General features: G+C 39.6%; 1 protein-coding gene and 1 non-coding gene across 2 annotated transcripts; one reads left to right on the forward strand and one right to left on the reverse strand.

Moving 5' to 3' along the window:
- The first annotated feature begins 2,306 nt into the window (after positions 1–2,306).
- LOC141692664 (U-box domain-containing protein 40-like) lies at positions 2,307–4,423 on the forward strand. Its single transcript, XM_074497577.1, has one exon. It carries the CDS (start codon positions 2,466–2,468, stop codon positions 4,044–4,046), a length of 1,581 nt encoding a protein of 526 aa, XP_074353678.1. The 5' UTR covers positions 2,307–2,465; the 3' UTR covers positions 4,047–4,423.
- Positions 4,424–7,066: 2,643 nt separating this feature from the next.
- Positions 7,067–7,173, reverse strand: LOC141694763 (small nucleolar RNA R71). Its single transcript, XR_012564047.1, has one exon. It is a non-coding gene; the product is annotated as a small nucleolar RNA R71 (small nucleolar RNA).
- Between the last annotated feature and the right edge of the window lie 6,416 nt (positions 7,174–13,589).

Raw genomic sequence — 13,589 nt, forward strand, 5'->3', positions numbered from 1 at the left:
TCGGCTCGAGCTTGATTAAAATAGTTCGGGCTCGAGCTCGAGCTTGAGCTTGACCGAGCCTTTAATTTGAAGTTCGAAGCTCGGCTCGTAAAAGGTTCGTTAGGCTCGAGTTCGGCTCAAAAACTCGAATTAATTCACTAAATATTAACAAAAATTCAAAATATGATCGGGTCGACTCGAGTTCGGCTCGAGTTCGACTCGATAAAAATAAATAATATATTAAATATATTAAATATTTACATAAAAATATATTTATAATAAAAAAATTAAAAATAATAGAGGCTCGATAAGGCTCGCGAACCTTACGAACCGAATAATTTGGAGCTCGAGCTCAGCTCGGTTAAAAATTAGAAAAGCTCGAGCTCGAGCTCGACTTGATTATTTTCGAGCCGAATTCGATTTTTTTACGAGTCGAGCTCGAGTAGCTCACGAACAGTTTGGCTCGTTTATACCTCTAATGGAAAGAAAACAATATAGCACAACTCAACGCTGCTCAATTAGTAGATGTAAACATCTTTGGAATTTAAAAACTTCACCGAAAGTAAAAAATTTCCTCTGGAGGGTTTGTCATAACACTGTTCCAGTTAGAGCTCTTCTTCATAGAAGAAGTAATGATATTAATGTTATTTGTCCTATGCATGATACAGACGTTGAAAATCTGCTACATGTTTCTTTAACCGTGATTTTGAAACTCTCTGCTGATAGGAATCCAGTATGACATGGAGTTAGTGGATGATGCTTTTAGCTGGCTTTTTGAAAAACTTAACTCTGAAATTTATGACAAATTGAAGATAATTGCAATGATTTTATGAGGCATCTGGTTTTTTAGAAATATAAAAGTTCTGGGAAAATAGAGTAGTCACGGCTCAGTTTGTCATGAAATGAAGGATGAGACAATTATCTGACTTGAAGGATGCAAACGATTGAATGTGTCAGGGGAAGAATTCGTGTGTACCCAACCGTCAAATGGCAGTGTAAAATGGGTAGCTCCTGAGACTAGATGTTTGAAATTAAATAAGGACGCGTCGATTATTCCAGACTCTTAGTCTTTTACCATCGGTACGGTACTCCAAAATCATACAGGATGCTTCCAGGGTGGGAAAGTTATGAAGTTTGGCAGGACAGTTCAGTCCCTGAAGCTGAATCAGTGAGAATCCATGAAGCTTTATCTTGGATCATGACAAAGACGGACATACAGTTATGTACTGAGTTTGATTCACTATTGGTAGTGCATGCTATCGCCATGAATGTAAAGTACTGATGTAACTCAACTTAAACCCTTTTTTATTGTTTGTAATATAGAGTAAACAAGGTATCGTTTTATGCTGAGGATCAATGACACACTTATCTTTTATTTCGCTAATAATATCAAATATGGATTTGGTTTTGTTTATCTAACAACTAAATTAACTACTAAGTAAGGAAAAGTTATTTGTAGAAAATTAAATAAACATGTTGAAAAACATGTAGATCCACCCTAAACTCATGATATAATTCTAAAATTCGTCTGATATGTCCTGAAAGATACCTAAAGAGAACCAACCATAATCACATGGAAACAACTTTTGCTATTCGCATAACCCCATGACCCGATATAAAGATTAAAACGAATTACACACTTATACAATTAATCAAAATTTCTAGGAATTAAACAAAAATTTCCCAAACCAAAAAGGTTTCCAAGGTCAAAATTTCTATTTGACTTTTCCTTGCTGTTACTTGCTGATCCTACTCAATTTTGAAGTCCGGACCATTTTCTAATAAAAGAGAATCTCGTCATCAACGCGTGATAAAACTCAAGATTCGACCCAAACAATAAGTCTTGCGTGTGTCGCTCAATAAATCCGAATTTTCTTCTAATATAACTCCAAAACTTTCCTATTTAGAAATCCTTATTTTCTACAATAAAATTAAAAAATCTAATTAATAAATATCCAATTAAATATAAAATATAATTAATATAAGAACAAAAATTATCTAAAATATACATAAATATATATCCTATCAAGTACCCGTTTGAAGTTGGTCACGTACTTGACGAGACGAGGGCAGAGGGCAGTTCATCGAGCTCGTTTCCTTTCTGAGCTACCTTGTGAGCTAAACGACTATTGTGATTTTGTGTCTTCTCCGATATGTGTTTGGAATCGTTGATGTATGACGTTTTATGTGATTAATGCAATTTGTGATTTCTTAAAAAAAAAGTATCAACAAACTACACATATTTATTGCCCATAACAACATACTACCTAAAGTTAACAAAACTAGTAAAAATTCCAAGTTGATATATTGAATCTAGAAGGCAGGAGTTTGACAAAAAAATAAATGAAGAGCCGAAGCATTATTATCTCCCAGTTTAACAAAAGATACCACACATCATCCATCACAGTCAAATCTTGGACTCAGTCCACCTCTATCATTTCCTTAAACCAAAATCCGCAAAATTGTGAATCAATTGTGTTTCACAAATGGGTGGTAATGGCAAACACAGATGGAAAATCTCTTTCCACACCAAATCCTCCTCCTCCTCCTCCTCCTCCTCTTCCAGTTGTCAGCCCCCTTCTGAGTTCCTCTGTCCCATTTCGGGTTCTCTAATGTTTGACCCCGTTGTTGTTTCCTCCGGACAGACTTTCGAAAGAACCTCTGTCCAAGTCTGTCGTGATCTCTCCTTTGTTCCGTCTTTACCTGACGGAACATTTCCTGATTTCGATGTTGTGATTCCTAATTTAGCTCTCAAGTCCACCATTCTCACCTGGTGCAACACTTCCAATTCTCCGCCTCCTCATACTCCTGATTACTTTGCAATTCAATCAACTGTAAAGTCAAGGTTTAATTATAAGTTTGTTCCGAATATTAGGGATTCGGAGAGGGATTTGTTGAGAGGCGTGGGAGATAAACCAAACGTGTTCTTCTCCCACGCTGCCACGGAGTTGTATCCCCGTGCTGACCGCTTCTACTCTTCTTCCACCAGTTCCGAAGAATCTGTGATTGCGAATGCGGATGTGAATGTTCCTTCCACGCCTATACTTCCTTTTGCTACACGCCCGTCCTGTTACTCAAATCCCGAGTCTGAATCGTCTGAAATTGAAGCAAATAATCCTAATTATTCGGAAACTGATGTGATCAATAAGCTCAATAGTGCTGATGTGTATGATCAAGAGCAAGAATTGATTAGTTTGAGGAAGAAAACTCGAATCAGCGAAGAAGCTAGGGTTTTACTGTGTACTTCAAACATACTAACATCTCTGAAATCCGCATTGTTATCCAAATATGCTGATGTTCAAACAAATGCAGCTGCTATAATTGTTAATCTCTCGTTGCATAAACCTAACAAAGTAAAGATCGTTAGATCAGGGATTGTTCCGCCTCTTATTGACATTTTAAGTGGCGGTTTGCCTGACTCACAAGAACACGCAGCTGGCGCGTTGTTTAGTTTAGCCCTGGAAGACCAAAACAGAACTGCTATCGGTGTTCTCGGTGCTCTGCACCCATTACTTCACGCGTTGAGATCGGACAGTGGGCGAACTCGGCAAGACTCGGCATTGGCGTTGTATCATTTATCTTTGAATCAGACTAACCGAGTTAAACTCGTGAAACTCGGTGCTGTGTCAACTCTGTTGACATTGTTAAAACGTGGTGAGTTGCTAGGAAGGGTGTTACTTATTTTATGTAATTTGGCTTCGTGTGCGGAAGGAAAGTCAACTATGCTTGACTCGAATGCGGTGGAATGTTTAGTGGAAATTTTACGAAACGAGTCCGAATCCGAGTCGACTCGGGAGAATTGTGTTGCAGTGTTGTACTCGTTGAGTAGTGGGAGTTTGAGGTTTAAAGGTTTGGCCCGGGAGGCGAGAGCGGTAGATGTTTTACGCATCGTGGAGGAAAAGGGGAGCGAGCGAGGACGAGAGAAGGCGAAGCGGATGTTGATGATGTTGAGGGAACGAGACGAGGACGAGGAGGTGGATTGGGAAGGGGTGCTTGAAGGTGGAGTGAGTCGGAATCGGTACCGAGTTGGTAGGAAGGTTAATGGTCCTAACTCGACTGAGTTTTGACCGAGTTATAAATTTGGAATTAGTTGGTGTAGTATTTGTTGATGTGGATGGATTAATTTATTATAGTAAATCCTGTGTTCGTAATTTGTTGATCAAATATTTGATATATTGGGACTAACTGTAAATATTGTTTGAAAATTACAGTAGTACGAGTAGTTTTTTCTTGAATATTTAAAAGTCGTACGTGACTATGTGTAAATTCCAATTGAAAACGTTGAGTTGGTGGTCCCTCGCTGAGCTGTTGGGATGGTGTAAAGAGTTGTACTTCTAATTTTATGACGACCAGTACTTTGTTTTTTTTTGTGGGTCTGTATTTTGTGCGTGTATAATTTGCTTACAAATGCAGCATTTGTTATATGTGAGGTAATCAAGTAATATTGACTTGTTAAACATGGGTTGTTAATATAAACATGATGAGAAATATTTGTAATTATTTTAACATCGTGTTTAAAAAACATTTTTCAGAAAGAAAAAAAATTAGAAAGCTGAAATAAATTGTTACGTCCTAATTCCTTCGGTAGATAAGAACAGTTTTCGGTTTAATAAGAACAGATTTCGGTCATGACCTGAAAAGAAAGCAAATGCGAGGGATTGTCCCCCCGATTCAACTTCAGTGTGAGAATCAGTAATATGGATGTAAGGTGGGTTTGTAAATACAAGAACATAGTGAGAGTAGATAGAGTAGGTGTAAAAAAGTTGTATGTTCCTTATTTTCCATGGGGTATTTATACCTGATCCTAACATAAATGATTCGTCTGTTATGCGTGTGGTGCGGACGACTGTTGAGGCGAGAAAGGGGGAAACATTATGCTATCTTGTCGATCTTAAACGGTGGAGTGAAGCATTGGGCTTCGGCCTTAGTAGCAGGGTGGGCCTGCGGCCCAAGGATCAAGAAGCTTAATGGGCTTTTATTCGTTGTGCCATATTGGACTCATAGCTAACATGTCCCTGTCTTTCGGCTGGCCCATCGGTCGGTAGATGATAAGTGGATTTTATATCCACTTGGAATGCTTTATTACAAGCTTAAATTGGTGTTTTGGACTCAAGTTGTTGGTATTTTGATGTGTTTTTGTGTTATTGCATTTCAGGTATCAATTAAATGAAGAAAAGAGCTTTTAAAGGAAATATGATGAAAAGTGATCAGAATTGGAAGCCAATGCCATTGTCAAGTTGTAGAGAATCTCAATAGCTTTGCGTGGGCAGTTGAATCGCCTAATTCTGACGAGTAGAACTCAAGTTATGGTCAAAACAAGATTCATCAGAATATTTTTCCCAGACAGTAGCTGAGCGCCCGCTCAGCAGAGCTGAGCGCCCGCTCAGAGAGCTGAGCGCCCGCTCAGGAGAGCTGAGCGCCCGCTCAGGAGAGCTGAGCGGCCGCTCAGGGCGCGGCTGGTCGCTGATTTCCCTGAAAAAGCTTTTTTTGAGTAAAATTTGACGATTTTAAGGGTCCAGGTCCACTAGGGGCGTATATATACTTAAAAAAAAGGGTTTTCATCATCCGGGAAGATTGGGATACCAAGGAGAAGGCCTAGAAGCACAGAACAACTCTAAAAAAGAAGATCTTGTTTTCAACTTGTGATTCTTTGAATTAGTTGTAACTTTGGATGCTCGTTTTCATTCTTGTTGAACCTATATCTCGTTTATTCGTACTTTGATTATTATTTAGTTTATTAAGACCTTGTTTATACAATGCTTTCATTGGAACCCATGGTGACGATGAGTTCGATTATGGGCTAATCGTTGTCATGGGATTCTAGCGGATTTACTTATGGATTTCAATAGTTAATTATTTCGATATCTTGGTGTGTGGTGGTTGTATGATATCCTAGTATTGGTTGTGCTTATTCGTCTTATGTGCGTAGCTAACATATAAGATAGCGTGTTAATCTCTATTGAAGCGACAATGAATATAGAGGTTTAGAACTTGCCATGCTAGCATAGGTTCATGTATGTGTATGCATGATTCGTAGGTAACTCTAACCGTTTTACTTGCCCTATGTAATCAAGATAGATAACTTGTGCTTAAACCGTTATGTTGTCAAATTCTATAAACATATAGGGTCTCAATATAATTGGTGCCTATTCAGCTTCTATCTCTTTTGTGGATGTCTGGTAGAATGGTACTCGTGCAATGAAAGTTGGCATTTATCAGTTTCGTGTTATCTGATTAGTGTCATCACCATCACATGCTAAGGTTAAGAACAATAAGGCTATTGAATGAAGTATTTAATGAAGTTAGGATCCCATGTTTGTCATATATAGTAATTCAACTTCAATTCTCTTAGTTAATGTTATTTAGTATAATCTCTTAGTTTAATAAAAATCCAATTTATTATTTGTCTTAGCATTGAGCGATAACCATACATTGTTGCATAGGTGCATAAATTGAACTTAACCTAAACCAGTCTCTGTGGGAACGAATCTGATTTATATCTTATACTACTTGCGAACGCGTATACTTGCGTGAATATTAGCGCGTGTTTTCGCCCTAACAAGTTTTTGGCGCCGCTGCCGGGGACTCGGTGTTAATTTTTAGTTTATGTGTTTGTCATTAGTGGTCGTTAAAGTTCACTGACTCAGATTCTTTTACTTTCACAGTTTATTTGTTTGTGTTTCAGGTACTCATTACAATGGGAGATCCAGGAGCACGAACGAAAGCCTTGATGGATTTTTCTCAACCCAAGATCAATGACATTCAATCTAGTATTGTCCAGCCAGCTATCACAGCTAATACCTTTGAGATCAAGCCTGGCATAATTCAATGGGTACAGACTTCAGTCCAGTTTGGGGGTTCTCCAATGGAAGATCCCAATACGCACATTAGGGATTTCATTGAGATCTGCGACACCTTCAAGTTCAACGGTGTTTCTGAAAATGCTGTGAAGCTGAGACTATTCCCATTCTCTCTGAAGGACAAGGCTAAGAGCTGGTTACACTCTCTACCAGCTGGTTCGATTACTACTTGGGAAGATCTTGCTCAGAAGTTTCTTACTAAATTCTTCCCTATGGCGAAGACAGCTGCAATGAGGAACGCTATTACTCAATTTGTGCAGCAAACGGGAGAATCGCTATGTGAAGCTTGGGAGCGCTACAAGGAGATGCTTAGGAAGTGTCCTCATCATGGAATTCCTGATTGGATGATCATCACTTGTTTTTACAATGGGTTGGGAGCACAGTCCAGACCCATGCTCGATGCAGCATCAGGCGGAGCATTATGGGCAAAGAGCTATAAGGAAGCTTATGATCTAATTGAACTGATGGCTGCTACTGAATATCAGTATCCAACCCAGAGATATCCACAGGGCAAGGTAGCAGGAGTTCTTGAAGTGGATACAGCTACGGCTATCACTGCTCAACTAAAGGCGTTGTCTATGAAGATCGATTCTTTGGCTAATTATGGTGTTAAGCAGATAATTAGTGTTTGTGAGCTGTGTGCAGGTCCGCATGCGACAGAGCAATGCGCTATATCAAGCGACTCAGCTCAGTTTGTGAGCAACTTTCAGAGATCGCAACAACCAGTTCCAGACACTTATCATCCTGACAACTGGAATCATCCTAACTTCAGCTGGAGCAACAATCAGAATGTGATGCAACAGCCGTTCCAGCCGTTTGGAAATAAGCTGTTCAACTCTCTTGGTTTTCAGCAACAACTCCAACTTCAACAACAAACTCATGATGCAGGTCTATCTTCGAATGAAAAATCTGAATTAGAGGAGTTGAGGCTTATGTGCAAAAACCAGGCTCTTATATGCCAAAGCCAAGCTGTTTCTATCAAGACTCTGGAGAACCAAATAGGGCAAATTGCTAATGCCTTATTGAATCGACCACCAGGAACGCTTCCTAGTGATACAGAAGCCAATCCAGGAAAGAGGGAAGTTGAAGAACATGTGAACGCCATCACCTTAAGGTCTGGAAAGGTCGCAAGCCCCCAAGTTCAGCAAGACGAAGAGCCAGAAAAATCTCAAGATTCAGAAAATACAGTTGTGGCTGAAGAAGATGTACAGAAGGAAGTAGAGGTGGAACCAAGGAAGACTACTGTGGAACACACTCCTCCTGAGGGTAATACAGGGGGGAAACAGATTTATCCTCCACCTCCTTTTCCTAAAAGGCTGCAGAAGAAAAAGCTGGATAAGCAGTTTGAGAAGTTTCTGGAGGTGTTCAAGAAACTTCATATCAACATACCTTTCGCTGAAGCTCTTGAACAGATGCCTAGCTATGCGAGGTTTATGAAAGGTATTCTCTCTCGGAAAGTGAAGCTCGATGACTTAGAGACCGTTGCTCTAACGGAGGAATGCAGTGTTGTGCTGCAACAGAAGTTGCCTCCGAAGCTTAAAGATCCTGGAAGCTTCACTATTCCTTGCACCATCGGAAACTTGTCGTTCGACAAGTGTTTATGTGATTTAGGAGCTAGCATCAATCTGATGCCCTTATCTATCTTCAAGAACATGGTCTGCCTGAGCCGAAACTAACATACATGTCATTGCAACTAGCTAACCGTTCCATCGCTTATCCACGAGGTATAGTGGAGGATGTCTTGGTCAAGCTGGATAAACTCTTCTTCCCTGCTGACTTTGTAATTCTTGATTTCGAGGAAGATAAGAAGATTCCCATTATCTTGGGAAGACCATTCTTGGCTACAGGCTGAACTATGATCGATGTGCAAAAAGGAGAGCTTACGATGAAGGTTCATGATCAGAAGGTCACTTTCAATGTGTTCAAGGAAATAAAATTACCCACGGCTAAAGAGGAGTGCTTTAAAGTAGAGCAAATTCAAGTTTTGAATGCACCTCTGTGGAAGAGGAAGTTGGATGTGCCATTCGATTCTCTTAGGTTAGCAGAGCTGAAAATTTCTCAAGATCGTCTCGAGTCGTCTATTGAAGATGCTCCTACACTTGAGCTCAACCCACTACCAAATCACTTGAGTTATTCATTCTTAGGTGCACCCCCTGACAAGGGGTTGGGATATATCTTTGATGATGTAGAGGGTAGCCGAACGGATCCTCCAGTGACTATAGAGGGTTCTTCTCATGTGCAGCAGGTAGTTGATAGGACTGGTGTTGGTGACGAGCAGTACAGGCGAGTAATTAGGCGTATGGAGGCCATGCACGACATTCACCATCATTTTGCTGAAGATTTGACACACGCTTTCGGTACTATTTTTCAAGACACTAGTGGCGAGGTTGATTGGCCACCTGATCCTCCACCCGAAGAGGGTGATCTTTCCGACGACTAGGTATGCCTGAAATCCTTATTATTATCTGCAATGAGGACATTGAAAATTTTAAGTTTGGGGGTGATAATGTAAGAATTAGTAGTGTGTGTCCATATAGATTCATATAGATTCATGTTGCATGTTTAGTTGTAGTTCATTCATATTTTTGTATGATTGTTCATTTAGGACATATTTGTTTGTTTTTATGCAATTTCATATAGTTGCATTTGCATGCATATTTAGCATGATCCCTTAAGATGAACTATGATATTGGATAAGTTGATGTTGATTTGAGTGTGGTGATGAGGAATAGAGGGATGTTTAAGTCTTAATGAATTGATTTGCATGCCAGAAATAAATATTTTCACAAAGTCTTATAGGGTTGCTTTTGATCTAGATCATGATCATACTTGTTTGTTGTTGAGATTTAATCACTTGGTTATATTTAGAATTTGTGATATTCTCGTAGTGACGTAAAAACACTGATTCTTTTTATCTGGAGAAAAACTTGGATTTCATTGCTAGTTGTTGTAAGGCTAGGTGTCAAATGGCTAGTAGCCGGCTCATATTTTTATGAGTAGTCTAGGGTTGAATGAGATGGAGCGAAACACACTCATTCAGAAATTGTTGAAAAAAAAGGAAAAAAAAAAGAAAAAAGAGAAAAAAAAAGAAAGAAAAAAGTATGTGTTTATGCATAATTGATCAAGAGTGAGCTCTTTAATACTCGAGTTATTAAGTTCTAGGGGACTTTGTACCTAGTGACCTAAGGCTTTTATTGTCTGGGATCCGCTAACCTAACGCTCACTACATGGGTATTATTGTATAAGTCTTTTTGGACCTCATTCATTACACGATCAAATAAGCATCTTTGTTATGTGTTCAATAATAGTGTGAATCCTTGTATAACTCTAGTAGAAAGGAGGTGTTGTGAGTCATAATGCGTTTATTGTCTATTCTGTTTATAAACTTTTGATTGTTTCGATGATAGATAAGTTATGGTTATTGATCTAGTATCGAGAGTATATCTGTTAAGCATCCACACACACACGTTTCTGGTTTGTGAGTTGGTTTGTGGGATTTATTTAAACTCTGTTTAAAGTCATTGCATTTTTAGAGGCATTGGCTTATTCATTTGGTTATGGTTATTCTGAGGGGATCGATTGCATTGTCATTTAGTTGCATTCACGTAGTTACATTCATGCATTAGGTTTATTTTGTAGTTTTGAGTCTGTTTATGCTTGAGGACAAACATCGATTCAAGTTTGGGGGTGTGATAAGTGGATTTTATATCCACTTGGAATGCTTTATTACAAGCTTAAATTGGTGTTTTGGACTCAAGTTGTTGGTATTTTGATGTGTTTTTGTGTTATTGCATTTCAGGTATTAGTTAAATGAAGAAAAGAGCTTTTAAAGGAAATATGATGAAAAGTGATCAGAATTGGAAGCCAAGGCCATTGTCAAGTTGTAGAGAATCTCAATAGCTTCGCGTGGGCAGTTGAATCGCCTAATTCTGACGAGTAGAACTCAAGTTATGGTCAAAACAAGATTCATCAGAATATTTTTCCCAGTCAGTAGCTGAGCGTCCGCTCAGCAGAGCTGAGCGCCCGCTCAGGAGAGCTGAGCGGCCGCTCAGGGCGCGGCTGGTCGCTGATTTCGCTGAAAAAGCCTTTTTTGAGTAGAATTTGACGATTTTAAGGGTCCAGGTCCACTAGGGGCGTATATATACTTAAAAAAAAGGGTTTTCATCATCCGGGAAGATTGGGATACCAAGGAGAAGGCCTAGAAGCACAGAACAACTCTAAAAAAGAAGATCTTGTTTTCAACTTGTGATTCTTTGAATTAGTTGTAACTTTGGATGCTCGTTTTCGTTCTTGTTGAACCTAGATCTCGTTTATTCGTACTTTGATTATTATTTAGTTTATTAAGACCTTGTTTATACCATGCTTTCATTGGAACCCATGGTGACGATGAGTTCGATTATGGGCTAATCGTTGTCATGGGATTCTAGCGGATTTACTTATGGATTTCAATAGTTAATTATTTCGATATCTTGGTGTGTGGTGATTTTATGATATCCTAGTATTGGTTGTGCTTATTCGTCTTATGTGCGTAGCTAACATATAAGATAGCGTGTTAATCTCTATTGAAGCGACAATGAATATAGAGGTTTAGAACTTGCCATGCTAGCATAGGTTCATGTATGTGTATGCATGATTCGTAGGTAACTCTAACCGTTTTACTTGCCCTATGTAATCAAGATAGATAACTTGTGCTTAAACCGTTATGTTGTCAAATTCTATAGACATATAGGGTCTCAATATAATTGGTGCCTATTCAGCTTCTATCTCTTTTGTGGATGTCTGGTAGAATGGTACTCGTGCAATGAAAGTTGGCATTTATCAGTTTCGTGTTATCTGATTAGTGTCATCACCATCACATGCTAAGGTTAAGAACAATAAGGGTATTGAATGAAGTATTTAATGAAGTTAGGATCCCATGTTTGTCATATATAGTAATTCAACTTCAATTCTCTTAGTTAATGTTATTTAGTATAATCTCTTAGTTTAATAAAAACCCAATTTATTATTTGTCTTAGCATTGAGCGATAACCATACATTGTTGCATAGGTGCATAAATTGAACTTAACCTAAACCAGTCTCTGTGGGAACGAATCTGATTTATATCTTATACTACTTGCGAACGCGTATACTTGCGTGAATATTAGCGCGTGTTTTCGCCCTAACAGTAGAGACATCAATTTTGGCCCATTTTGGGGCGAAAACCCTAGGGTATTCTCTTTCTATCTTTCAGTTAGTTCGTCCGTCCACGTGGCAATATCATGGGAAATTGAGCCCATTTAAGGAGGATAGTTGTCCCATTATCGAGATTCGTGATTTCATCGTGGCCCTTGAATTTGAACCATTTTAATCTTGGCCCTTGATTTTAAAAAACCACTTACCCGACCATTTAGCACCCAACCATTTTTGGCACCCAAAGGTTTTTAGGGGGCTCTATATAGGCCTGATCAATCTCTTTTCTTCATTTTTATCCAAATCCCAAACAAACACTCTCAAACACCTGTAAAAGCATTTCTTCTAAGGTTTTTTGAATTTCGTCGAGACGGGCAACAGTTACTCCTCATTTCCAGACCATCCCATACCTCTCCAACGACATCTTGATATCAGTAAGTATCTAGTTTTTCTCTGTTTGGTTTAAGATGCCGTTTTTTTGAGTTTTGCATGTTTTGTTCTTTAAAGCTTTTTGTTCCTCTTTTTCGGTCTTTTTGGTGTTTTTCTGGTGCCCTGTTTCCGGGTTGCCTTTGTCTTTTGCCTTTCCTTCTTATTTGGAGGCACCAACTGGGTTTAAAGAGGGCATGCAAGGTGTTCTTCGGCAAGAACTCCCTTTAGGGCATCCTTGCGGAAGAACATCCTTCGGGAGCCGACCCTTGGTGTCCCGATTTTTTATCCTGTTTTTTGTCCTATGGTTTTAAAGATGGCATGCAAGGTGTTCGGGTGCAAGAACTTTCCTCGGGGGGACCTTGCCTTAGAACATCTTTCGGCAGCCGACCCTGGACACTTTGTTCATTCGGTTCTGAGCATGTACTCGGTCCTTTTCTTCGCTGTGTTTTTCTTTTGCTTTCCTTACCCGAGTACATGGACTAACCTGTCTCCCTATTTTCGAATACAGGGACATGGAATGAACAAATACTTTGGTAAGAACTTCTATTTCTCAGCCCGAACGGACAAGGCGAAGGTTGTTCGGGTCCATGACTTCGTTTCCCGCAACCAATAACAGATCTGAGCTGCCGAAGGCGACACTTGTTCTTCCAGATGGGCATCGCCCTAGGACAGATGGACCCAAATGGGTTCATCCATATAAACTGTTTTCAGAACAGGTGTTCATAAGCGGGGGTGAATCCGCTGACCCGACTCTTCTTGTACCACTATGATTTCCGTAGAAATCCGAAAAGTCAGGGTTTCTATACCATCGCCCGTAGGGTGGGTCACCTAGATTGGACGTCAATCAACTTAAATAACAAGATGACCCACCCTCACTGGTGCTACATCAGCGGGCCGAAGTTGGGTCAGTTCTCGACCTGGCAAGAGGTCGACCCCACGAATCCCATCATACCAAACATGAGTGATGATGAGAAGGTGCTATATACCGCCTTGGTTGATGCCAACGTGGTGAAGCTGATTCCCGATAATTACCGAAGTCAGGATTGGATCTACGGTTTGTGGGGTGGGCGTAATGAATCTTTCGATCCTAAACTAAAGAGGATTGGGCCAGCTCCCCACTTATTTTCGGCGACCGAAGCATCCACAAAGAAC

Source organism: Apium graveolens, chromosome 10 (genome assembly GCF_009905375.1).
Source record: "Apium graveolens cultivar Ventura chromosome 10, ASM990537v1, whole genome shotgun sequence".
NCBI classification, from domain to species: Eukaryota; Viridiplantae; Streptophyta; class Magnoliopsida; order Apiales; family Apiaceae; genus Apium; species Apium graveolens.

Bases quoted from the DNA above. Each gene is read 5' to 3' on its own strand.
- LOC141692664 (XM_074497577.1), top strand. From the start codon at position 2,466: ATGGGTGGTAATGGCAAACACAGATGGAAAATCTCTTTCCACACCAAA.